We start from the raw sequence: 25736 nt of genomic DNA on the forward strand, positions 1-25736 counted from the left end.
CACATTTTTCACAGGGACAATCACATTTTTCCCAAATTGGTGTTCTCATTTCTCTCCCCACTTCCAAGACTGAAGCAACGGTGGTGATGCCATCATTCACACATTGAGCTGTTTTCTAGAAGGACGGAAATCCCCGAACACATGGGATGGGATGGGTGACCTGTAGCCTGTAACCAAGATACCCTTCATCGCTGGAGGCTAACAATGTGGAACTCGAGAGAAGCCCACAAATACGGGAGGATGAGATATGTGTATTTAAGTGTATTTTAAATATAAATACGCCTAAAATGGTATTTAAATATAAATACATTTTTCTTGCCTGTATTTAAATACGTATTTTAAATACAATGTATTTAAATACTGCCCATCCCTGGGTACAGGTAACGCAACCATGTGTAACCACAGGTAACGCACCATGTCATATAACCATGGTGGATTCACGGATCCACCATGGTTATATAACTCTGCATCAAGATAAGAATAGTAATGTGATAAAATGAATGAATGTTGCCATGCACAGAGGTAGCATCAATCCTTCTGTGCCCATGGCTCCCACTCAATAAACCTCTGCCGAAGAAACGTCATCATGACGTTGGTAGACACACCGAAACCAAAACAGACCAGAAGGGGAGGGAAGAAAAGTAGGACCGAAGGCCGCGTCCTTTTCAGAGACCATCGTAATCCCCTCAAGACCGTGGCTTTCGGGCGCGACCTTGTTCGCCACTAGCTTTGAACGTAGTTCAACTCTACCAAATTGTGGAGCTGTCGAACATTATGACGTCATTTGTTTACAAACAGGTAGAGGTCTATCGGATTTCCACCCCCCCCCCCCCCCCCCCAATGCATCCCAAGAAATCTTGCAACACCTCCCCAAAATACCAGTCAGAATAGCCAAAAACGCCACAAAAGCAGCAGCTATGGGCATTTTAAAAGAAATAACAGCCCCGTACAAAACAAACACAAAAGGACAAAGCACACAGAGGCATCATACCCCCTTACGAGATCCCCCCCCAAAAGCAACAGGCATTGGGAGCAGAAACGAGACTAGTGGCGTTAAGCGCTTTCCTACCATGCAGGAAACTCCTCAACATTGAAGTTTACACAGGAAGGAAGCTCACTCTTGTTCATGAAGAGCTTTATTTGATCTATCCATTCAATTCTGTACACATGGAGAGTTGCACCGCAATAATTTACACATGTCACAGGTTCGCAGGACAGCAGCTGATTTGGCCGTGGAAACATGACATAAGTCTACGTCAACAGCCAAGACTTGCGAGGAATGTTGTGCACACTTACAACGTTTTTTTTTTTCCTTTCCAGTCCTTGTAGATAAGTCATACCATGTGCCTGGTGTTGACTAGTCATTCTTTGCTACATGTATGCTAGTGCTGCATCTCGTTCACGCACTCGTTTCAAAAGTGCAGCGTTCAAGGCAGCTACAATTAGACACGAGAATGTATGCAAGTTAGTTAAACTGATTATGCACAAACATTTAAGTGCCCCAGAATGTCGTTGCTTCGGTCTGGTGTGTAGCGGCCGGGGGTGTATCCCGTTTGAAACCATTAGAAATAATATTTCAAAAATAAACGCGTATCTCCCAGATTATACGCTAAAAATATATCTCCCAGAATATACGCTTAAAAATAAACGCACAAAAATAATCTGCAAAATATCCCCGTTTAAATATAAACGCTAAGGAATCCACGGTTAAGAATATATCGTTAAAAATAAATTGTTTCAGAATCCCCCCAAATCCACCCTACAGTTGCTAGAGTCATGTGGTATGGCCCAAATCAAAGTGAACTGCAAGCAAGGGGCTTAACCTAACCTCACAGGACCAAACTAGCCTAAACTATCCCAAACTAACCGAAACCAAACTAGACTAACCTAACATAACATGATATAACCTGGCATAAATTGCAATCAGACCTCCTCCGTGCTAGATGGTGAGGGGATTTTGAAACAGTTTATTTTTAATGGTGGATCATTAAACGGTGCTCTCTAAGTGGGGATAGTAAGCGGTTTATTTTAGGAGATATATTTGTAACCGTGTATTTTTTAAGCGGATTATTCTTGAATGTTTTATTCTTAAACGTTTATTCTTAATGGTGGATTTCGGGGACCCCCCGCGGCCGGGATAGAAGTGACGCTACAAAGGTGGTCGGCCATTTGGAGCAAGAAACAAATGTTGGCGCAACAGCCTATGTTCTAGAGTCTAAAATGATGCTCTAGTAGTAGTAGTAGTAGCAGTACACATCATCAGAAGATTAAAATTGTAAGTACTTGTACCAACATGAATTTAAAGATGTTGATATTCAGAGACAACTGCCTTCAGTTTTCTCGTAGTCTGTTGACTCCAGAGTTGAAACAATGTACAGTGAAATAAATGGACTTCATAGCGAAGGTCGCCCAGATTTATGCGCTTACTGTAGTCTGGCCGGTCATTGGACATCTTCATCAGCTAGTGTCAGCACCCGGCACGAGTACCTGTTCTTTCTTAGACCAATGCGTTGGCAAGCAACGGCAGACGATGCTTTGTGTGGGATGGCTTTCAGGAAAATCTTTACTGGACCAGACTACACACCAGTTCGAATATGTTTTTTTCTCGTGGAACGTTTATGCTACAATTACTGCAAACAAACCACAACCAATATATATAGTATAGCGTACATTCAAAAAAATATGATTAAGTGCAGGCAAGCACCTGCAGTGACATCGGGCAGTAAATACTATGTACAACGGTAACAACTCAACTTTATGAAATATGCGGCTCTTGGGATACAATTTCATGGTAGTATAATTCCATCACTATCAAGCAAGGAGTATGTTTACGTGTACTCCAACACACAATATCCTAGAACGCTCCAACTGTTTTACCCACTATTATGTACAAACAAACATAGCATTATGAATCCATATGGAATACAAGAAATGAGCACAGAAGGCAAACAACGACCCATGAGTATTCCACCGTAGAAAAAAAAAAAAAAAAAATGGAATGTCTAATAAAAGTATATTTAAAAAGAAAGAAAGAAAGCGTGCATTTCCTGGAAACCATACTTTAACTCTATCTGTTGGCATGGCAAGAACTCTGAGCAAACAATTTGCGTAACAAAAACAACACAAAATGCCAAGCTTGTGGCAACACCACCGAGCTTGTGAAAGGTTAAACGGACGCCTCAGTGAACAATAAGACAAGAAATTTCTTATTTTGTCGAAAAAGTACACTGCCTGGCTAATGCTGAAATCAATTTACAGCTATCACAGCAAGCTCCTCACACTGCCCCTGCAATTCGACAGAGCATTTGAATAATGCACAGGAGCAACCTCTGAACAGTGACGCACTTCTTTTGTCCTCGTACATGCGACGCAGACAGGTGCCAAGGAAACAGATCTTTCTTGTGACATTTACATTATTCACATCCTGACGCCCTTTCATGACTGCAAAGGGCTTTTGTTGAACGTGTAGAAGGACCTTCGATATATAAACGTGAAGAGTGACTAAACATAGCAACCTTTGTGCAATGAAAAATGGGCCTCATGAACATAACTCGTTATGTACACTGATCTAGGAACACCCTAATGACAATATGCAGAACTGTAAACAAACGTTCCAACCTGATGTAAATTGTAACCTTCGCTGAAACCACCTGCAACTGTCGGATACCAACTCATTTTCCAGAGAGGTGTGAACGCGGATATAATGGCATCATGATACGCTCAAAAAGTGAGAAAGAAGCTCGAAAATTTTTCTCAATTAGACAGCATTAGAAGACCACCTAAAATAGAAGCTAAATAAAAAAAAGCTTTCAGCTCACCGTTTCACTGAATATAAAACGTTTTTTTTTTCTTCTTGGATGCGTGGCCCAACAATGAAATATAGTAGCTCGTATATTTTAGCAACCAGAACAGCAAGGTTAGACGCAGAACTAGTAACACGAAAACGGGAACAGTCACGGAAAAGGCATTATATATTTATGGAGCTACTTTTCGTAACCAAACGACAGGCTCCCGATTGTTCTGGTTACACATCCCAAAAAAGTATACATTTTATATTGATGACTTAGTCATACTGCATCTCCTACAGGAAGAAATGGCTAGAGATGCTAGGAGGTCATGGAGAAAAAAGACAAAGCGGGTTAACGTGTAGCGTATGAGAAACACACGATAAAGTGTTCGGAGGAAAGTGGAGAGGATACACAGCACTGCGTTGCAGGACACAAATTGGAAAAAAATGTCATGCGACTAGGCGAGTCCTTGCTGTTTCTCAAACTCACTCCATGCGTCATTGAGTTCCATGAAGATGAGCTTGGCCAGTTCTTCATGTTCTGTGCCCACTTGCTGTAATGTGATTGTTGGAAAACAAATATAGATATATACAGTAAAACACGCGGATAACGATATCTCGTACAACGATATCCCTCGTAAAACAATGGTTTATGATTTTACCGTCAAGATATACATTGTTTGTATGGGGAAACGACCCGCGTACAGCGATAGAGACCGCGGTTCCGAGTACTCGTGTAACGATGTTGGACGCTGTCCCGTGCGCGTAACTTCGCGGCGATAATCGCCGTGACAAGATGCAGTACCTCGATCATACGTATCTCACGGTGTAGAGGAAAAAATTCTTATCCGAAATTCGTATCAAAAGAATTAAACTAGGGGTGTGCGAATATTCGAGTTCTCGAATTCGAATCCAATCGAATATCAAACGCTCGAACTATTCGATTCGCGAATCGAATATCCGACTATTCCACGAATATGAACGACACAACCCGAAAGTGGGCTTCACCTGATGCTTCCGTGCATGAGGTGAAGCCTCCTTTACGAAATTGCCCGTGCTGCAGGACCAACACAGGCGGGAGAGTGTTTAGTTTAAGATAAAGTTATCCAAAGTTAGTTTTGTAGACATCGTCTGTGGATGGGGTGGCGCCCCTCACATATGCAGTTTAGCGGTACCGACGGGGGCTTTGATTTGATGTCTGTAAGGTCGCCTTTAAAAAGTTAGGACTCTCGAATAATGACTACAGCCCACGACCAAGAAGGGTGTCTTAACGATGTCCTTTACATCTAAAATTTCAGTAGTGCAACTTCCTAGGGCAAGTGCAAAGAAACTAAAGGGTGTTCATGGCAAAGCTGAAGCAGGATGCCAATTTGTTTGTTTCACAAATGGCCTGTGCTTGTCTGAAACAATTACAGTGTCATCTGTATAACATGCTACTGCCTGACATCAAATTTTGAAATGAAGGTAACCACTCCAGTACTCCAGTATAAGTGTAGGCTCACCTGAAAAGCAGGAAGCACTCTCATGTAAAATTAAAGAGTAGGGGCTTTAAACAGAATAACTGTACGTCTATCTTGTGACAGTTAATACCAGAAAAATTACACTAAAGCCATGGGCTACAAAATGGAAACTTTTAGTGCAAAAGTCACATATTGTAAATTTTGCATGAATATTCGATATTCGATTCGGTATTCAGAATTTTTCCCTCCATTCGATTCGATATTCGATTCGACTTAAAATATTCGGATTCGCACACCCATAAATTAAACCAAAATAAAAATTGAGACAAGAAAATAGACAGCGACTGTTCATTTTCCAATACTGTCAGCGAAAGAGGTCAGTGGTAACGGTTTTGTGTCTCCGTATTTGGCCAATGCTGCTCAAATTCGCGAGATGATCCAAAGGGCCCAGCAGGCGTGCTTTCCACCCACAAGTCGCACCAGTATTCTAAAGCGAGCTTCTCATAAAGCACGCAGGCGTTAGGTGCGTAGGTACTTGCTGAATGGTGATGCGTAATGTTGCCAGAAGTTGTCCTGATATTTTCCCTGGTTCCCTCCACGAGTTCTGGTCTCTGTTTTCCCAAGCCAGTGCGATGCTACGCAGCTTCAAGGTTTTTTTAGCACCTGTTTCTTTTTCTTTTGCTACACTCCAGGTGGCGCGCGACTTTTCGGGACTCGCTATTTAGGTCAACCCTCGTTTAACGATGAACCCCGTATAACGATGGAATTCGCGATTACCGTCAATATCGTTATACGCGGGTTTCACTAGAAAGTCAGGACACCTTCAGATGAAGCCTTTTAGGCACAAGTATTTGCATGTGCGAAAGATGCTACAGGGAATGCGTTCAGACTATGCAGCGTTTAAAACTAGAAAAGTAGACAGAAAAAGCTCACACTGTTAACATATCAAATTGCAACCGGAAGGGGCATTGTTTTTGTCGCCTTACACTTTGTGTCTGAATGTTTATCATCCCAACCACTCGAGTTCGTCCGTCTAACAACGTACAAAAACAAACCCTCAAAGGCCTGTTGGTGTCTCGCTTTATTAATAGATGACCTTCATGTTGAAGCCCATACTCAGTCTGCAAGACATTGTCAGCAAGTCTCATGACTGTCGTGCCAAACAAATGTGCGCACTTGCGCTGCTTCTGGCTTCAACTGACAAAAAACTGCCAAATGAAAGCCACTAGGGAAGTGAAAGAATACTGAGCTGGATGTGACACAAGGGATATGAAGATACCACATGTAAGCATTGAGGGCACAATGATGCACAAGGGCCTCCAAAATTTTGCCTGAAAGGTTGTCTTATGCGCGAGTAGATAGCGTAAATGTTACAACCTTTCTTTGCCCATTGCATTTGAGGTAGCAGTACATACTATGGTCTATACAGAACGTATACAGCTTAACCCCTCTGACAGCACATCAAGGACTTCACATTTGCGTTAATTAGCGGGAACTTGTGATAAAATTAAGGACAGTGTAGCAGATAGTCACTTTGGAAGGGCTCCATGAACAGAAAAACACCAGAAAAAGAAGTAGATGCTCCTGATACAGAGCTTCCAAATTAAAGGGGCACATTAAAATGCAAAAAGAAGTTCATTTCAAATTACGTTGCACGCTATGCCAATTTCATACTTGTTATCATAATTCAAAACTATGATTCCGTGACGGCGCTAAGCAGTGAACATCGTTTCAACTTGTGCATCGATGTTTTTAGCCGATGCTGCGCGTGCACACACATGCCACGCCATGAAGCAGATAGTGCGAAACTATCTAACTATAAAAGGAAAACAAGTGCGCGTTGCGAGGCGGACTGGCGTCGCTGTCCGAAGGATGTGAAGGTAAATGTCGTCAGTGGAACATTCGCGAGAACTGTTGTGGGCTACAATTCAGTGAATCGGTATTAAAAAATGCAGTAGTGCGTATCACGACGCGCATATACGGAACACTACGAACGGACCCGTTCCAAATCCACACGGCTACGATAGCTATGCACACGCTTCTCCTGCTGTCTCATTGGATGCCGCCAATCTTTGCCTCCCGGGGATCTCATTCGTTTGCCGGCAAAGACGGCTCTGCTTTCATTGCGTTTTTCTTCTAAACGGTAGCGCGTTGTATACCAATTTGGGTTTGGAATGTACTACAGTCAAACCCGCGCATAATGATCCCTCGCACAACGATAAACCTAATAAAACGATCGTTTCTGGTTTTACCGTCAGAAAATACATTATGTCTATGGACGATCGACCCTCCTGTAACGATAAAAATCGCCGTTCCCAGTACTCGTACAACGATGGCCGACGCCCGCGAGAATGCTTTGTCGGGCGCTACGCCCTTCTGCGAATTGTAGGACATGGGGCAAAACAGGAATGGCCACGAGGCTGTGCACTTAGTCATAGCACCCTTTGCACACCGACCCTTTTTGCGCGACCCTGTGACCTATTTTGCGCCGGTCACCATGGTCACTCTACTCCAGCGACTTGCTGTTTATGACATTCTGCTCCCGGTTCCTGCTCTTGCGCATCATTGGCTGCGCCGTCAACGATGGCGTCCCAGACAAGAAAACGGAAAGCGATTGACTTGAGTGTCAAGCTGGCGATCATCGATGACCATCAGCACGGAAGAAAAGTGTCGTCCATCGTGCAGAAGTACGGCCCATCGCAGTCCACGGTGTCAACGATTCTGAAGACAGCACAGAAACTGCGGAAGGAAGCAGCCCGCGACGAAGGTACGCAGGTGTCAGAGAGCGCGCGCACGAAAATGTCGAAGAAGCACTTTACAAGTGGTTTACTGATTTACGAAGTCGCAATATCCCGATCAGTGGCCCAGTGCTCATGGCAAAAGCGAAGGACTTCGCATTTCTTTTTGGAGATGAGAGCTTCAAGCCATGTGGGGGTTGGCTTCAGCGCTTTAAGGACCGCTACAGGATTTCGTACAGGAAGGTTGCTGGTGAAAGCGCTTCTATGGACAGTGCCGGAAAGGCGGCATGGCTGGGCAAGCACCTCCTAGACATCTTTGAAAAGTACGAAGAGAGGGACATCTTCTATGGTGATGAAACCGGACTGTTTTGCCAGCTGTTGCCTTCAGGAACACACGCTCTTAAGGGAGAGGACTGCGCAGGTGGAAAACACAGCAAGGTACGACTCACAGTGTTCCTTTTGTGCGAATAGACGCCGTTCGTCATTGGGAAATCGAAGAAGCCACGTGGCTTCACGAATGCCACAGCGATCCCTGTGCAGTACCGCACCAACACAAAAGCATGGATGACCCGCCAACTTTTCAAGGAGTGGCTCGAAGAATTCGACGCAGACGTGCAAAGAAAGCAACGGAAAGTTCTATTGCTCCTTGATAACTGTACGGCGCACCGTGTTGACGCAAATCTAACGTCAGTGGAGGTTCTTTTTCTTCCGCTGAACACGACTGCTGGCCTTCAACCTATGAACATGGGCATGATCTGCTAGACGTGAAGCTGCTATACAGACGGCGTGTTGTCGACAGAATTATTTTCAACATTGACCGGAGCAGGGCGCAGGGACAGGACCATGTCGCGTACCTGAAAGTAACGCCGTTAATGGCTGTTCAGTTTCTGAGCGCAGCGTGGATCAAGGTGCGGTGCACCACGATACGATACTGTCTTTTGAAATGAGGCTTCATTCCGCCCAACCTCAAAACATTCGTCAACGACGACGACGACATGGATTTTGCTGCGGCCGACACTGAACGCATGTGGGAACAGCCCAGGAATTCAAGCGTGGTGAGGGAAAACATGTCGTTGGAAGAGTACCTCCGCATTGACAATGACGTCTTTGTGGAGGAACCGGTGATGGAAGATACAATTGTCCAGGAAATACAGGCCCGCGACGCAGATGACGATAGCACTTCAGATGAGGATGAAGACGCCTCGTCAATGACAACATGCGGAAGCGCGCTCCGTGATGTTGACGTCTTCCGAGCTTTCATCGTGGAACGGGGGCTACCGGCCCAATACAGTAAAACCCGCGGATAGCGATATCGCGTATAACGATATTCCTCGTAAAACGATTGTTTATGATTTTACCGTCAAAATATACATTGTTTCTATGGGGAAACGACCCGCGTATAGTGATGGAACAGCGGTTCCGAGTACTCGTATAACGATGTTGGGCGCTGTCCCGTGCGCGTAACCTCGCGGCGAAAATCGCCGCGATAAGGTACAGTAGAATCTCGATGATACGAATATCACGGGGTAGCGGAAAAAATTCTTATAATCCGGAATTCACATCAAAAGAATTAAACCAAAATAAAAATTGAGGCAAGAAAATAGACAGCGACTGTTCATTTTCCAATACTGTCAGTGAAAGAGGTAGGTGGTAACGCTTTTTTGTCTCCGTATTTGGCCAATGCTGCTCAAATTCGCGAGATGATTCAAAAGGCCTAGCACATGCTTTCCACCCGCGAGTTGCGCGACAGTGTTCTAAAGCGAGCTTCACCTAAAGCACACAGGCGTTAGGTGAAGCCGACTTGCGGAATGGTGACGTGTAGTGTTGCCAGAAGTTCTGCTATGTTCCCTGGTTCCCTCCACGAGTTGTGATCGCTGCTTTCCCAAGCCAGCGCGATGTCACAAAGCTTCGCCTTTTTTTTTAGCATCTGTTTCTTTTTCTTTTGCTACACGCGGGATGACGCGCGACTTTCCGGGGACGCGCTAATTACGTCATCCCTCGTTTAACGATGTATCCCGTTTAACGATGGGAATTCGCGATTACCGTCAATATCGTTATTCGCGGGTTTCACTGTATGTCGCCCACCTCGACGCAGTTGAACGTGACGTTGTTCATCTTTGCAACAAGGGCCAAATGCAATCGAAAATAAAGACGTATTTTCAATAAAAGATGATTTACCGAGCCTTTATCGTTGAGTCTCTCTTTTGCGTCGCGTGCGTGCGGTTCGCTATTTCCGCAGCATGGCACTAGCCACGGTCAACCCCCCTGCAGCGATATCCCTCGCATAACGATTGAATTCGCGATGACCGTGAATATTGTTATACGCGGGTTTCACTGTAATTGAAACACGGACTTTCGTTTGAGAGCAAGTTGTTTTTAGTGGTTTAGTTTAGTAGTTTTTAGCTGTTTTTAGCATTTTAGTGCCCCTTTATATGAAGTCCGTATCTAGAAAATGCAGTAGAAAAGCAATCATGTACCTTGTCAGGATGAGCAGCAAGACAAGCTTTGCGATACATCTTCTTGACGTCGGCGGCAGACACGAGCTGGTGCATGCCTACCTCACTCCAGCGTGTTCCTTCCCACATCACTGTATGCAGGGAACAAAGCAGTGCCCGGATGTTGCGCTCTTTATTGGCCGTCCAATCCAAAATCTAACAAAAAATAAATCGAAACGCGTTCAGTAATCAAAATATTTAACATATAAATTAAGCAACTAAATTAATTAATTAAAAGTCAAATAAAAATGTATTGCACTGACACCCGGGCAAGGGCTACACTAGTCCTACCATGAGCCGGACGGGATCCATCTCCTTAGCCATCTCCTCTCGGCGCAGTTCAGCCATTGTCTTGGGCCCTGTATCTTTCTTACTAAAACAAGAGAAACCTTGGCTACCCAGCAGGTCGTCAAAAGTGTTCTCCGTCAGCTTCGCCTTCTGTCCTGTGGCACCTGTAATGATATGTATGTAGCTGTGATGTTCGTGTGATTCTAGTGTGCTAGGAGCTAGATAACTGTATTATCGAGCAGTATGAATTTTTTGTGAAACATTTGAACTGATGTCTCTGTCCAGGCATTTTATTTGAAACAGTCAAGGTGGCATCAAAAAGCTGTCAATTTTGGCAATAAGTCATAAGGCAAGTGTTCAACATTGTAGAGCTGTCTGTGTGTACAGCAGCCATGGTCCATGGGAGAGCACATTTATGATATGCATGTGCTTTCTCCAGTGTCTCAACACGTGCACAGCAGTTAGCCTCTATTGTAGTCCCATTGCAATTTGGTGACGTAATAAAGAAATGACGCAATGCAGACGTAAACTTTGATGTTCTTGCTGACGCTACACGAGTCGTAAAGGCATGATTCAGAATGGAGTTCATGCACACGTTATGTGTGCTCTGTGTGACATTGTGGGTGACAAATGTGTGACATCTCCTGCCAAGAGAATAATGTGGCATTCACGTGACAGTGAAAAAATTAGACATAGAGAGTCGCAGAACTGGGGACAAAGAGTGAGGAACATAAAAGCTGAGGAAAAAGGCATAACAGGTCACATTCCTCATAAGCCATTCTACGAAATAATCCACTTCGTTGTACAAGGAGTACGGATCAACTGGCGAATACTGTATAAGATCAACTAAATGCTAAGACTCTGTTTGCTATACAGTGCCGATAGCAGAAAAACTGCCCGAGATCGTACCGTATTTTCTCGAATCTAAGACTACCTTTTTCCCCAAAAAATCCTGTGTTTCAAAGTCGGGGGTCGTCCTACATTCGAATATCCGCACCACAACGAGGTCAGGGGAGAGGCGGGAGCGGGCGACACGATCAGGCCAATAGTGCGGCGCAACCGCTACCACGTATTGTGGTTGTCAGTGCCAGTCAGTGCGAAACAAATGAATGCAAACAATGCAAATGGGGACTGCCTGTCATAGCGACGTTGCTGTTGTATTCGAAGTTCGAACGCAAAGTTCTCGCTTTAGCCACTGAGTGTGGTAACAATTTAGCGGCAGCAAGGCGGTTTCAAGTATCGCAAGCAAATGTTAGACGAGGGCTGAAGCAACAGGGAGAGATCAAGGATTGTGCCAGCGCAGTGTATTTTGGACGCTTGGTGCGATGTGCCAGACGACGTTGTCGAGCGTGCTTTTAAAAAAGAACGGTTTGTCTAACGCTTTGAACGGAACACAATGAGCTGTGAGCAGATAACGAAAAAAAAAAAAGAAAGAAAGAAAGAAAAAAAAAGCGGCGGCGAAGAAAGCGGTGACGAATAAATGGTATTGTGCATCGTTTCCAACTGTTATACTGGCTCCCAATCTTTGTTTACTTTTTTTTCCCCAATATTGTGTACCCTGAACTCGGGGGGTCGTCTTCGATTCAAAGTCATGTTAGATTCGAGAAAATACGGCATATGGTATCGTTCGACGTTGCAACCCAAATCATGTGTTAAGATCAGCCCAAACAATGCCGTTGCACTGCACGGCATAGTCACAGCAGGGGAAGCAAGCTGTGACAAAACTAGTCCATGTCAGCTTTAAGCAGGCTCTCAATAAGGATGATTAACTCTACCTGAATTAGGAGCCTTGTCTTGGAAAACGCCTGCAGTGCCTCCCTGAGTGGCCGAGGAACTGTAGTTGGGTCGAGGCGGTGTCGCCGTTGCTGCTTCTACGGGCTTTTGGACCCCTGTGCCAGCCCACTGCCCGTTACCTGCCCCTGCTTTGTTGCTCATGTGCTGTGGACTATTGGTGGCCTGAGGTTGAAAAGAGGCTGCACCAGGAGGCCCTTGCTTTGGCTGCCATGAACCAAAACCGGCTGTTGCGCCAGACATGCCTGTTGGTGCAGGCGAGCCGCCGGTCAGGTTTGCTGCAAAAGTGCCCCAGTTTGTAACTACTACGTTGTGGGGGATGCATTATAGACGGCGTTAGATGGGAGTATTTCAAAGTCTGCCTGCGGGTGTTATGCAGACAACAGAAAAGTGAAGAGGAAACTGACAACTTTTGCAAAATATGCACTCACGCTCACACCAGGACGAGAGAAGCACGTTTTTAGTTTGAAGCAAAAAATTGTGATACTACACAGCAAATGAAGCAGCCTTGCTTGATATTTATGTATATATTTATCTATTTAAATAAGGTTAAGGGCCCCTTCCAATGGGCATAACACAAAAAGTGGGAGTGAAAGAATAGAATTACCAATATACATTAAATTCAAAGTTTGTATACAAAAAGGGCAGCAATCAATCCAAGAGAAATCAATCGAGAATCAACCAAGAAAATCAACCAGAGCAAAAGCAGAAGCGACAAGAAAACAAGCATGTTACGTAACATCAACAAAAATAATGTTCCTGTGATGCATTTTAAAGTTGAAAGTGTCCGTCATTAATTTAGAGGGATAGTTGTTTTGACTATATTCATGACGTTACATGATGAAATTAATCAGCTTGAGTTAATCAGCAATCGTGGAGAGGCGGACAATGGTATGAGATTTCATAAGCACTAGAGCTGTCACCACAGTGAAAGATCGTGTAAACCAACTTTGCATTTTAGAAAGGATACACTAGCGAAATAAGGGTTATTAGAGAAAATAAAACAAGCTATGTACTGTTTTGAATGGCTTCTGGTTGGTCAATCAAATATTCCTGACGTGGATAACTAACCAATGGGGCGTACTCCAGTTTGGGGTATAAAAACATAACAAATACTGTTAGAGCATCAACTGTTTACTATATACATTAAATTTTATTATTACATTAAATTTTAATGTATATAGTAAACAGTTGATGCTCTTAACCGTCTTTGTTATTTTTGATTCTGCATCGCCGGAAACTTGTACATTGTTTTTCTTCACGTATAAAAACATCTTAGGTTTGATGGAGTGATCCCTATTATTTTGGGTTACTGGAACAGGTTTTTTGAAGACTATCATACATGCTTTGCATGTGATCACTACTACTCTTGTAAGGAAGGCACACTATCAGTCATGAACATGGCACTAAGAACATGGATTGTGCACATACGACCTGCTGACAACTCAAAATGGCCACCTCGTTGTCTGTCTGTGCCCCTTCCTTCAGTCTGGCACATCGGGCAGTTATAATAAGCACACGACAAATAGCTCAAATCACTACAGGAGCACACATACCTTCAGAACAAGCGTTTAATTTACACATGTTTCGATGCAACAGGAACGGGAACCGATTATTTGATTCCGATATCAAAATATTATTATGCACAGTTATGGCACAGGCGCACTGGCTTCGCTCGACTGCCCACTTCCTTAAAGAAAGCATTTATGGTGCTCACCAAGGTCAGCGAAGGGGTCATTCTTGCGGCAGAGAGCCTCCAAGTTTGGAGTGGAAGCATTCCGAGTAAGGCCAGCCCCTCCAGCTCCTGGCGCTGGAACCAAGGGAACCCAAGTGCCACCAGGAAACAATGTACCTGGTAGAGGGTCATGCATGGCAGCACCAGAACTTCCGGGGGTCATCCCACCGAGGGACGCTGTTGTTGTGGTGACATTGAATGCCGACACGCTGCTCGGAATGCACCCCTGTTTGTGCTGCATTGAGCGTGCAGTGTTACATGCCGAAATATATTCCCAATCAGTGGCGTAACTTCATCCGCAGCGCCCCGTCAGCGAAATGTGGATGGGCCCCCCCGGAATGCCCCCCACCTCCCTCTGCAGGTGCAAGGTGTAAGTATATTACGCACATCCGAAGGTTCTCTCCAAAGTTCCTTTTTTTTTGGCCTTGTAATGCCTTTAACTGAAAAGTGAAGTAGCCTCTGTTGCTACTAGATTGCAGACAGACAAGCTAGGAGGTTCGAGTAGGAATATCAAGAGAGGCCATCAGACTCAGCAGTACGGATACACACACCCTGCCCAGGTGCCCAAATAGTTATTACGAATTTCCTCCTAACCTGGGACATCGTGCCGAGCAGGTACGTCTTAATTAACTTCAGCATTGAAAAACTTATTTCCGCACTTGCAACTGTAAGGGGAAGTGTTCAATACAGCAGGCATGCAGTGGTAACTTCCGAAAACCTGGAGGATAATTCAGAATGCCTAACCAAGAGGAAGTCGTAACTCCCTAGCAGGTTTCTGATTGATAGCTGCAGCAATTCATCTCCCATTTTTTAAGTACAACGTTCGGTTTCACGCACACGAACAGTGCGTCAGTTTCTTGTAGTGTTCGAAAATGGTTTTTCAATTGGCTGGTGGCGAAGTCTGATTGGCGTTGATTGGCCTGGCCCCCTATGTGGGCTGGGCTCCGGCAGCAGTCGCTGGCCCCCGCTGCTGGTAGTTACGCCACTGTTACCAGTCACCATGTAACACCTCATACCTGTGGCGTGTTGCCAGCACTGAGGCTGCTTCCACTCCATGCACTTCCTGAAGGAGCAGCTGTACCAAAGGGATCAAAAATATCACCCTTCGCACCGGGCACTGAAGTAGGCGTCTTAGCTTCCAGCAAATTGATTGAAGGCAAGTCACTTGCTGCGAATGGGTCAAATGGGGCTGCGGGCTGAGCTGGCAGGTCGCTGATTAAGGGGGCTGCCTAGAATTATAACACTGTCATCAACGCCGTGCTCTCTTTTGTTCAACACACCATAGCCCAAAGAGACGCGGATGTAATAGCTCTCCTATAAAGCAGAAGTCATACGCAGGAATGCTCAAAATGCAGTACAGAATGCTGTGTACTTATGGTAAAAGAACCATATTGAGAAAACAAGCAACATTAACCAGATTATTTTAGGCGACAAATGGCACTCAACCCGAGTGTCCTATTTACCAGGCCAGTGCCTAGCTATTCCATAGGGAATTAAGGAGAAAACATGCCACCACCATCAGGAATGCCAGTTATGTTAAAGGAGCATGGCTTCTTGCACATATATATTTTTATCGGTTGATATGAACATACTGCCGTCATGAACTGTCATGCAATATATTTCCTTTGGGAAGTGCGCATTTTCTGTCAGAAAACTAGTTTAAAAGAGTGTGCACAGCAGCAGCGGTCTCTTCCAGCTCCTTCTGGCATGTTGCGACTTCAGATCATCAGAGCACTTTTATTGGCTACCGAGAATCGTCCGAGACAGCAACGAGGCAAGGCAACCGCTCGAATGGTACTAGACAGTGGCGTCACTAGGGTATGCGTCACCTGGTGCAGGAGCTCCGTCACTCCCCCCCCCCCCCCCCACACACACACACACACAATAATGTGTCCCTTTCCATCCGAGGCGATACACGATAAATAACAGTATCATATCGTACACAGCAAAAAATCACATGCTCGCTGAGGGCTTCTTATGTTGTTTTTGGCGTCACCTCGCTACAGAAAAAGAGGGGAGGAGGCGGTACTGGTGCAGCGCGTCACCCCCTTCTGTCGCATCACCCGGTGCGGACCGCACAGCCCCCTATTGACGCCACTGGTACTAGTCAATGTTGTTGCCAGCACAGCTTGTGGGAAGCAATGCAGCTCTTATTAACTTCATTTCTTTATATATTTATTTATTTACTTGTTGATATTTTTTTTTTTAACCACACCCTCATTGGGGTAAAAAGAGTTCCCACTGCCAAATTATCAATGTTGGTACTCCGGGAACGTTCCCTCTTTCAAGTGATCGCTTAATGCCTCCAAAGCGACTTCCGGTGCACGTTCCTGGGTGCTCCCTGCACGCCCCTGGTCTCATGTCAGAGAAAAGCCTCATGCCAAAAAGCTCTCATGCCACGTACAGCCCGTGACGCATGTTCATGATGTACGTGCCGTTCAGCGGGCTTGATTGGCAGTTTCAATTCTCTCGCCTTCGCCATGTTTACAGAATGCAGACGACAGAAGAAAGCTCAGGGTGTAGAGTGCGGAGCACTCGGTTTCCGAATAGTCTCACAAACACCGTTAAGTAGAGACACCAAGGGTACGTTCCACTGAGAAAGGACGCTCAGGACCCGGGAAAGGACGCTCGGGAGCCTGCTTAACGCGCCCAATGACGGGGAATGGAATGTGTTCTGAGTAGGTCACGAACTACGAGCCCACCCCTTTAGTGTGCAGCCTTTCACATCATAAACCGAAGGACTGGTCGTCCAACTACTTCATCACCGAGTCGTCTACAACCCGAATTTCTTCATCAGCAAGTGTCATGACTAGGGCACTGCTCCGTACTAACCTGTGGATTAACCAGCAAATCAAAATTAGATGCCAGAGGAGGAGCAGTTGTACCGGAACCGAGAAGATCATCAACTGTTTTCCCTGTAGAACCAGGCGCTGCGTTACGAGAAGGATCCTCATGATCGTCAATGGAAAAACTGGACAGGTTGAGGAGATTTGCTTCTTTTGGCTGTTGCACGAATGGCTGTGCCGATCCGTTGGAGGTGGAAGTGTTTGACCTCTGTTGGCTCAGGAGGTTCTAAGTAGGAAGGTTACATACATGTCCAGAAACAGTTGTCACGAGATAAGCGATGGGTCTCACCTCAGCTGAAGGACTCGGACTTGCACTCGGCTCTGAAGGTAATGGTGACGCTTCCCTGCTCGGCATGCTTGGTGTCGCCGGAGGTGGGGGACGTGGAGGCGCATTGCGTGAAAAGTGGCCTAAAAAGGGAGTATTGGATTGAAATATGAGTAGACCCTTCTGTTTTTGGATTTTATATATTTCGACTTGGGGTGCAAAAAACTTTGTCTATTTCAGGACATAATGATACACGGAACGCAGCCAGGGACACGGACGAGGAAGTGCACAAACAAACTGCTGTACCTCCACTGAGTCCAGCAGTTACGTGTATCATTATGTACAGTTACCAACTACCCCACATTTCTACGCTCGTTCTATTTCAGGAGTTGTAAAACAAGCTCATCAGGCGACATCTACACATTTCACATGCGGTCCTTAGTGCCTGCAGTGCCAGTGCCTGCATTGGTGCCTCGACGACGAAGTGCTCACTAGCAACTTTACCCAGGTCTGTATTATTTACCCGGGAGAGAAGGAAGAAAGCAAAGGGTAACTGAAATACTGTGTCACACAAAAACAGGTCAGGCTATCGCTGCACCCCGCCTATACTATATAAGTAGGGTTCAGAATTTTCGGAGTTTTCATTTTGGAAAATTTGGAGGCTGTTTATAGGAGTTGTCAACTTTTCTGAAATTCTGAGTTTCTTGGAGAAATAAAAAGTCTAAAAAATGAACGGCGCCGATTTCGGAGCATTTCTGAGTAGTCATCACAGAGACATTGCAAGGAAAGAAGTGTAAGAGTGACTGAGACAACACGATATAGCGCACGGATGTTTTGCTACCCAGAGCTATTGAAGTACAAACAAGCGTATTTACACAAATTGTGAATGGTGCCCAGGCTCAAAATGAGTAGCAGCTGTGACGAACACAGAACTGTTCTGTGCCAAACTAGCCCAGTGCCCGGGGTCAAGTAGAGTCACGAGGATAGAGGACGCGTAGAACAGATGGGACAAGTTTGTCTACTATCCTCCTTTTGGGCCATTGATGCGTCCAGCGACCCTGAAGACAGGCTACCACTTCTGACCCATTTTTTGTTGATGTGATCAGTTTGAAGTCGAAAAGTAGGTGTGGAAGAAGGGGGACAAAGGAAACGGGAAAAACCGTAAAGCCGCCACGTGGGCCTTGGAAAAATCTGAGTTTATCGGGTAAATCCGATTTTTTGCAAAAAACATCGGAGGGAGTTTATCGGAGGTTGTCGGATAAATCCGAAAAGTCGGAAGACTGTATATAAGTGATGCATGGTCCGCATTTGTTGCACAGGATTTTTGCTACAGTCCGCTCGCCTGTGAGATGTTGTATGATGTGTCGTAGTGAAATGTAGTGAGATGATCACCGGCCGTGTAGCTGTAGACAAATCACTGCGTAGCTGGGAAGGGCAGACTGGAAATGCTGAGGGCAAAGGGCCTATGATAGCGAGTGTGGCGCCTAGGTACCGCATATTCTGTGACTCCAATTTTAAGGGCTCGCTTTCGAGGCAAAACAAAAACCTCGCATTAGATGCTGTCAAACACGGCGACTGTTCTCGGGCTGGAACATGCACACAGACGAACACAACACAAGCCTCAAGCTGCAAAGGAACATAAAAGATTTAAATATGGCACTCATTGAAAAAGCCAGCCCGCTGTCTGGCTTTTTCGATGACATATTTCAATCTGTCCAATTTGTGTTTCATTCTTTTTTTAGCCCTCAGAGCTGTGCACGTCACATTTTGCGTGCTCCTGCTGACAGCAAGCACAGTCAGGAATACACCACAACCACCTCCAGTTACGCAGTCATCATATGGAGAGTGGGTTAGTGCAAGTCTGGACACAATATCCCTGCTACTACAAAAAGTGGGTGAAGCTTGTAGGATGCTGTCCACGGTCCTTCTTTCAGGTGTGCCACGAGAGTCCACTACGTATGTTCGCCCCTCCTAGAGCACTGCACGGATTGTATTCTTAGGCCCAGGCTTCCTTTGATTTACCAGCCCAGGCCCTGACCGACGACACCATACCTGGCCTATGCTCGGCCCAAGCCCAAATAATTTCAATGTTTTTCTGCCCAGACCCGCCTTAGCAATTTCTAGGCAACCTGGCCTGGCCCAGTGAAGCGGGCTGTAAACCGTAGCTAGCAAAAAGTGAAGGTACACAGGTTCGAGCCCGGTCTAGGATTGGCAATGTACCGAGCCTAGCCCATGCCCACAAAAAGAAGGCATTACCTGGCCTAGCCCAGCCCACGGGCCGGGCTTGTGCTTTCGGGTAAGTCTGGGCACGTGCATTACTCTAGTCCCCCCCTATACCAGATATGCAATAAAGATGCTTTGCACTACTTACTGACACAAGCTTCCAATTCGTCATCACTAGCAAACAGAACAGCAGCATTCGTCTCAAGGTGCTCCAAATCAGCCCAGGTTCCATTGCTGAGCCGCTGGCTCGGCTGATCTCCGAGTCGCACTTCGAGAAGCAACGTGAATCCCTCAGGGTAGCGGTCCACTTCCTCGATCCCGTCCATCTCATGCCTGTCACAGCAGAATTGCACCTCATGCAATTCAATGAGTTCAGCTACAACTAATTACAAGTTCGTTAAGGTTCACTTAAAGGAGCAGGGAAGTGACATTTAACGTGGTTCAAAACCCTGTTCCACTCATCATGCAGTCTACCAGGAGCCACCATGCACAATATTTTTGCTGCGCAGTGTATTGTGATTGCACAATCAAATTTAGAAAAATGCTGTGAGAGATGTCCATTCGGCCTGCTTTGATCTCCCCTCACAGTGTCAACAGACCTGTTTAGGGAGCAGCCCTTAGCTGTCATTGGGCACAGAAGATCTGTGCGCTACTGTGGTACTTCAGCCGCACCAAGTGATGTCACGAGCAGGGAAGGGTAACTGGCATATTTTTGTTACCGTTTCCATTTTCGGTGGTGCAATATTTTCGTTTTGTTTCCGTTACCCGTTTCTGATACCAGCCTCTAAATTTTATTTCCGTTACTGTGTCCGGTAATGTTAACTGCTGCCCGTTCAGCTCTGTCAGCACCCCGTTTTGCCCAAGTGCCGCTTCGGTGTCACGCGTACATAATATAGAAGTAATTTCGCATCGGTGGGATGCATATGTCTTGCAGAATTTTGAAAAAGAAAGTCTGTAGAAACAAGTCTCCAGCCTGTAGAGTGTCGCATTCACATTCCGAGTCCAGCAACTCGAGATGGGCGTGATCAGACCTCCTTCCAATATCACATTCATAGGCTAACGCTCTAAGTAGTAAACAATACTGCCACAGTCATGATGAAACGAAAAAGAAAAAGAAGCTGTGGACTTGCATCCTTGTGCTATGTTGTGGAGTCTGTTTTGTATGTCGCACGCTACATCATGAGTAATACCGACTGGGACGAGTAAGTAATGGATGCACCCTCGAGATCCAATATTGCGCTTTCCATGCTTTCATGTAGTTTTCACAGCATATATTACAGGGAATGGAATCACCAAAATATGAAAATCAAATGAAGTCACTAATATCATTGCACAACAGGAATAGCCATTACCTGAATCAATACCGAATGGTCATTTTCATTTACATGTCTGTTTTTGGTAATGGAGGACGGTGGTATGCGTTTCCGTTTCCGTTACCGTTACCATCTCCACTTTCGGTAATATACCATTTCTGCTCCTGCTACCATTACCATTGCCGTTCCCTGGTCACGAGTCACCGAACATAACCAAATTTCAATTTAAAAAATGGCAGCTCCCCTGGTTTCCTTATGAGCTCTTTGAGAAGGTAGGGGGTATTCTAGCAGCGTGCATGTCGGAGGCCTTGCTTACGCAAAGCGTCAGCTGCACTTGAACCATTCCCTTGGAAGAGCTCATGTTAGTTTTTGCGCAGCATGCCCAAAACAAAAAAAATTACAGGGACATTTCCCTGCTCCTTTAAGACGGTAATGGGAACATGATTTTTCTATGGAACTCACTTGCAGAAGGTTAGCACTTTATTGCCAGGAGCAACAAATCCAGTGTAGAGCTGAATCTGGCATATCTTAATAGGCGAGACCTAAAACGTGAAAAAAAAATTATTAGAGTATGTCACCTAGAAGGTAGAGTGGTGCAACAAACCTTTCCGAATGACGACCGAGCATGGTAAACAGCGATGGTAACATCGCCAGCAACGTTCACACAGAGTGGAATGGCTGCCTGCTTCTCAGCGTAGTTGTGGTGGCTGAAGAAAGGAGTAGCGAAAACATGTAGCATTTGTTTCCTCAGTGTGCAGTAGCACAAGCGTGCCATGCATTAGGATGGTGCGTTTGTTACTCACGGGATACGGTCGTACTCCTGGCAAGTGCTCAGGACCCTCTCTTCCCCCACGCAGACCTCAGCAAAAGGACGGCACCCATCCCTTGGAGCAAAAAGGGATGTACGTGTAAGTAAGGTGAACGTCCGGTACGTCTGGTTTAGATCCCACCTTAATTTCGTAAACAGGGGTACAGGCTTCATCGAGAGTGACACCAACTGTAGCGGATATCGGTGCGGTAACGTGGGATTATCTTTCGATACCATTTGTGACAAGTAGTTAATGTACCTGCAAGGAGATTCAAGGCTGCATTGAAGGCCACTTTTTTGTAGTTCTAGTACAGTTAATCTCTGTAGTTAAGCCCTGCTGAAGTAGGTACAGAGATATTCAACAATGTATTGTTATTCCAATTCTCCTGGTTACAACTACCCTCTAATTTGGACACATTTGTTTCGAAGTGAGCAAAGCCGCTTCTGATCAGAGATATTGCCGTACCAGTTTCCCTTCCAGTGTATGTCGGTGCTGGGCAATGCTATTAAAATGTGTCGCATCAAAGAGTGGCTGCTAGGCTTATATTCTGAATGCAAACTTGTAATTGCTGTTGCAACTCGGGGTTGGGAATCGCGGGCCCCTTTAACAACCCCGGGATTTGGGAATTTTTAGCGACTAATCTCGGGTTCCCCAGGACGGGATTTCAGGATTGATGTAAAATGAAAACAGCATGCATGCACAGCATTTGTGTAGTAACTCGAATGATTCCTGTGTGCCTTCTGTGTCTGCCTTCTCGGCGTTCTGTCACTGCATATTAATCAATGTTTTAATACGTTACCTGTTTTATCCAAACGCCCGTTTACTAAGGCCCGTTATATGTTCTCCTCAAATAAAAGTCATTTTTATTCGCAGTTGTCACGCATGGCATCTGCCGATTTATTTCACAATACGTGTCACTGAATACGAAACAAAGATTCGACTTACAAAACTTTTTATTTCTAACAATTTTTAATGAGCACCAAAACCTTACTGATACCAGGAGATCAGTGCAAGAACTAAAGTACCTGTTACATGGCAGGCTATTGTAGACCTTACTCTTACCATTTTGTTTTGCATTCTTTCTTGATTTTTCTTTTTTGGTGATTGGTCTTTTTTGTTGGTAGAGATTTTTTGTATTTATGTTGTACTGTCGTGTACCCTGTATGTTTTATTGTGAGATTGTGTCCCCCTCAGCAAGGGAAATGAGCAAACACAACGTTTTGAAACGGAACTTTCCAAACTTGCAAAGCAACAGGATGTGAATGCCTCCACCTGCTTAATGTTCAGGAAAACGCTTGTTTTCGAAAACATTTGCTTCCCCCCTCCCCTTCTTTGCACTGTTATGCACGTGCGCGTCCTTATATAAAGGCTGTTTGGCGCTGCCGATACTCCTTAAACAATTAAAGCTACAGAGGGAGCTCTGGCTCGTGTGCCAGAGGTGTCAACAACAATTGAAGCCTGCTTAGCGGCACCCTGCAAGGAATCGAACAAGATGCGTATGACTGCTAAGGACAGCTAAGGACAAAGAACTGTCATCCAAAAGGTGTGCTAGAAATTAAATACATAACTGGAAATTGTTATGCTGTTCTGTGTCGTGACTACTCCAACAATAGCTTGCAGCATTCACTGCAAATCTCAAAATCCCAGAATTTCGGGATGTGCAAAACAGCCGGGAGTCGCGGGATTTGGGATATCCCGGGTCCCAACACTAGTTCCAACACGACACTGCACTGCTGATAAATCACTTGCTGTTTTTTTTTTTATTGCGTGTTAGCGCCGCGAAGCAACTGTGGCTATGAGCGGCGTACTGATGTGGACAGACGGAGAGAGGACAGCAGGAAGGAGTGAGGGACAGGGGGAAAATCACTTGCTGTAAATAACGTATTTTGTGCAGATGGTGTCATGTTGTCCCTGGTCCTCCCTTATTAACGCCGCAAAACAACTGGAGCCATAAACAGTTCATGACCACTAGAGCACCAGCTCTTTAACGAAAAAAGGGAAAATCTCTGCCGTCGCTACGCCCCAATGTATGCGAAGCACCACTTGGGCAGAAGTTACACACTATGTAATCACACACTATGTTAATTTCGTACTTGTTATCATAATTCAAAACTTTGATTCCGTTACAAAGCTACAATCAAAACTATACCAGACTCTTTCGGCGCTAAGCAGTGAACGATGCTTCAGCTCGTGCATTGGTGTTTTTAGTCCAAGATGCGCGGGCACGTCATGGAGCAGTCTCGGTTAAAAACGTAGTGCGCGTTGCGAAGCGGTCTGGCATCACTGTCCAAGGAAGTAAGGATAACTGTTGTCAGTGGGACATTCGCGAAAACTGTTGTGGGCTACAATTCAGTGAATCGCGATTGAAAAATGCAGCAGCGCGCATCATGGTGCGCATGTCCGCAACACTACGATCAGACCTGCTCCATTCCAGACACTCACGATAGGTACGCGCTCGCTTCTCCTGTTGTCTCATTGGATGCCGCCAATCTTTTCCTCTTGGGGATCCCATTCGTTGCTGCCAAAGATGGCTCTGGTTTCATTGCGTTTTTCTTCTAAAGGGTAGCATTGTGTGAACTAATTTTGTTTGAGGTGTACTAATTGAAACACGGACTTTCAGTTGAGAGCAAGTTGTTTTTGAAGTTTAGTGCCCCTTTAAAGGGCTGTCTACTCACGGCACTATCCCATTACTGGAAATGGTAACGAAAATATGTCCACTATGCTTCCCTGGTTATCCTCCTCTTCTTGGTGTAGTGTATCTGGGCACCCAACAATTTAATTTTGCATAAACAACCATAATGGGTAGCTTCCCTCCTGAATGCCCAATTCAAGTGCCCTGAGCAATGGAATCCTGTCACATGTGCACGCTGTCACTCTCCATACTGCAATGATAGCTTTGTTGCTGCATAAGTTTTGGAATCTTTTAAACCAATTTGTTATTCTAAACGTCTGTCAAAGTACTGTTTTGGATAACAGAAAACACATTTTGTGCATCATGATGTGGCCAAAATCACAGTTGCCTTAAGCTGGTGTCATACAGCCCAAAAGAAAGCCTCATTACAGTAGAATCTGGATGATACGAATCTCTCGGGGTCACGGAAAATATTCGTATAATGAGAAATGAAGTAAACGAGCACACCAAAGTGCAGGAAATGCACGTATTTTCTCTCCAATCAGAAAAGTTAACTCAGAGATTTCAACCTTATCTTTCCTGCAATATCCACCTGCAGACGCGCATAAAATCACGCGCATGCGGTTTACTTGTAGACGATTGGAGGCATCACAGCCAAGTCAAGGAATGCCATTGCTTTCAGCGTCAGCACAGGCGATAGCACTTGGCGTCGCGCCTGTTTTGTCTCATCCACCATGGCCGGGACATCGCTGTCGGTATCTGAAAGCCCCAGTTGCTGTGTTTCAACCACCCTGTGTTGGCAAAGCGAAGTCAGCAAAAGATCGCCATTCATTGTGATCACAACTGATTGTGCTTGTATTGTTTCCAGCGCAAAGACAGGGTCACACAGCATCACGGCTGTTGCGTCATCCACCACGGCTTTGCGTTTGAGAGACATTTGCACACACCAAGGTTTGATCAGTAATTGCCTTGGGATGAGGCAGCGCAAGTGTGCGTGTTTACGTTTGTTGCGTGGGGGTCCACCCCTCTGAACCAATGAGATAAGTCTGTCCTAAGTCCTTCCTTCCATCCTCATACCTAGGAACAGGAGCATGACACTGGCACGTGTCACGGGGAAATGATCTCTGCTGCTTCCTCTGCCAATGCCCCAGATCATTCGTATCATCCGTAAGCGCAAGATAACGCGTTCGCATCATCTGAACTGTATTACACGGAAAGAATAGGCATTCCTGTCGGGACCCAAAAAGAATCCGTATCATTCGTGATCGTAACATCTAGATTCTTGTGTTTTTTTTTTTACTGCTGCAGAGAAGAACCTGAACCGAATTCAGAAAAGATTTTAACGGGTTTAATG

The 25736-nt window shown here is 45.3% G+C and overlaps 1 protein-coding gene across 2 annotated transcripts in view; it reads right to left on the reverse strand.

The window, feature by feature from the left end:
* Positions 1–1118: 1118 nt before the first annotated feature.
* The window catches only part of LOC135391312 (cyclin-G-associated kinase-like), a 36819-nt gene continuing 12201 nt past the window's right edge, over positions 1119–25736 (reverse strand). For both annotated transcript variants that reach the window (XM_064621543.1, XM_064621544.1), the window contains exons 14-26: positions 21892–22008; positions 21745–21825; positions 21546–21648; positions 21404–21483; positions 19777–19961; positions 17430–17548; positions 17127–17366; positions 15311–15523; positions 14277–14529; positions 12544–12837; positions 10772–10932; positions 10463–10636; positions 1119–4341 (exon numbers count right to left, since the gene is read on the reverse strand). In XM_064621543.1, coding sequence (XP_064477613.1) covers positions 4246–4341; positions 10463–10636; positions 10772–10932; positions 12544–12837; positions 14277–14529; positions 15311–15523; positions 17127–17366; positions 17430–17548; positions 19777–19961; positions 21404–21483; positions 21546–21648; positions 21745–21825; positions 21892–22008 — 2116 coding nt within the window. In that variant the 3' untranslated portion in view covers positions 1119–4245. The remainder of the gene's footprint in view (positions 4342–10462; positions 10637–10771; positions 10933–12543; positions 12838–14276; positions 14530–15310; positions 15524–17126; positions 17367–17429; positions 17549–19776; positions 19962–21403; positions 21484–21545; positions 21649–21744; positions 21826–21891; positions 22009–25736) is intronic.

The sequence above is a fragment of the Ornithodoros turicata genome, chromosome 4, assembly GCF_037126465.1.
Source record: "Ornithodoros turicata isolate Travis chromosome 4, ASM3712646v1, whole genome shotgun sequence".
NCBI lineage: Eukaryota > Metazoa > Arthropoda > Arachnida > Ixodida > Argasidae > Ornithodoros > Ornithodoros turicata.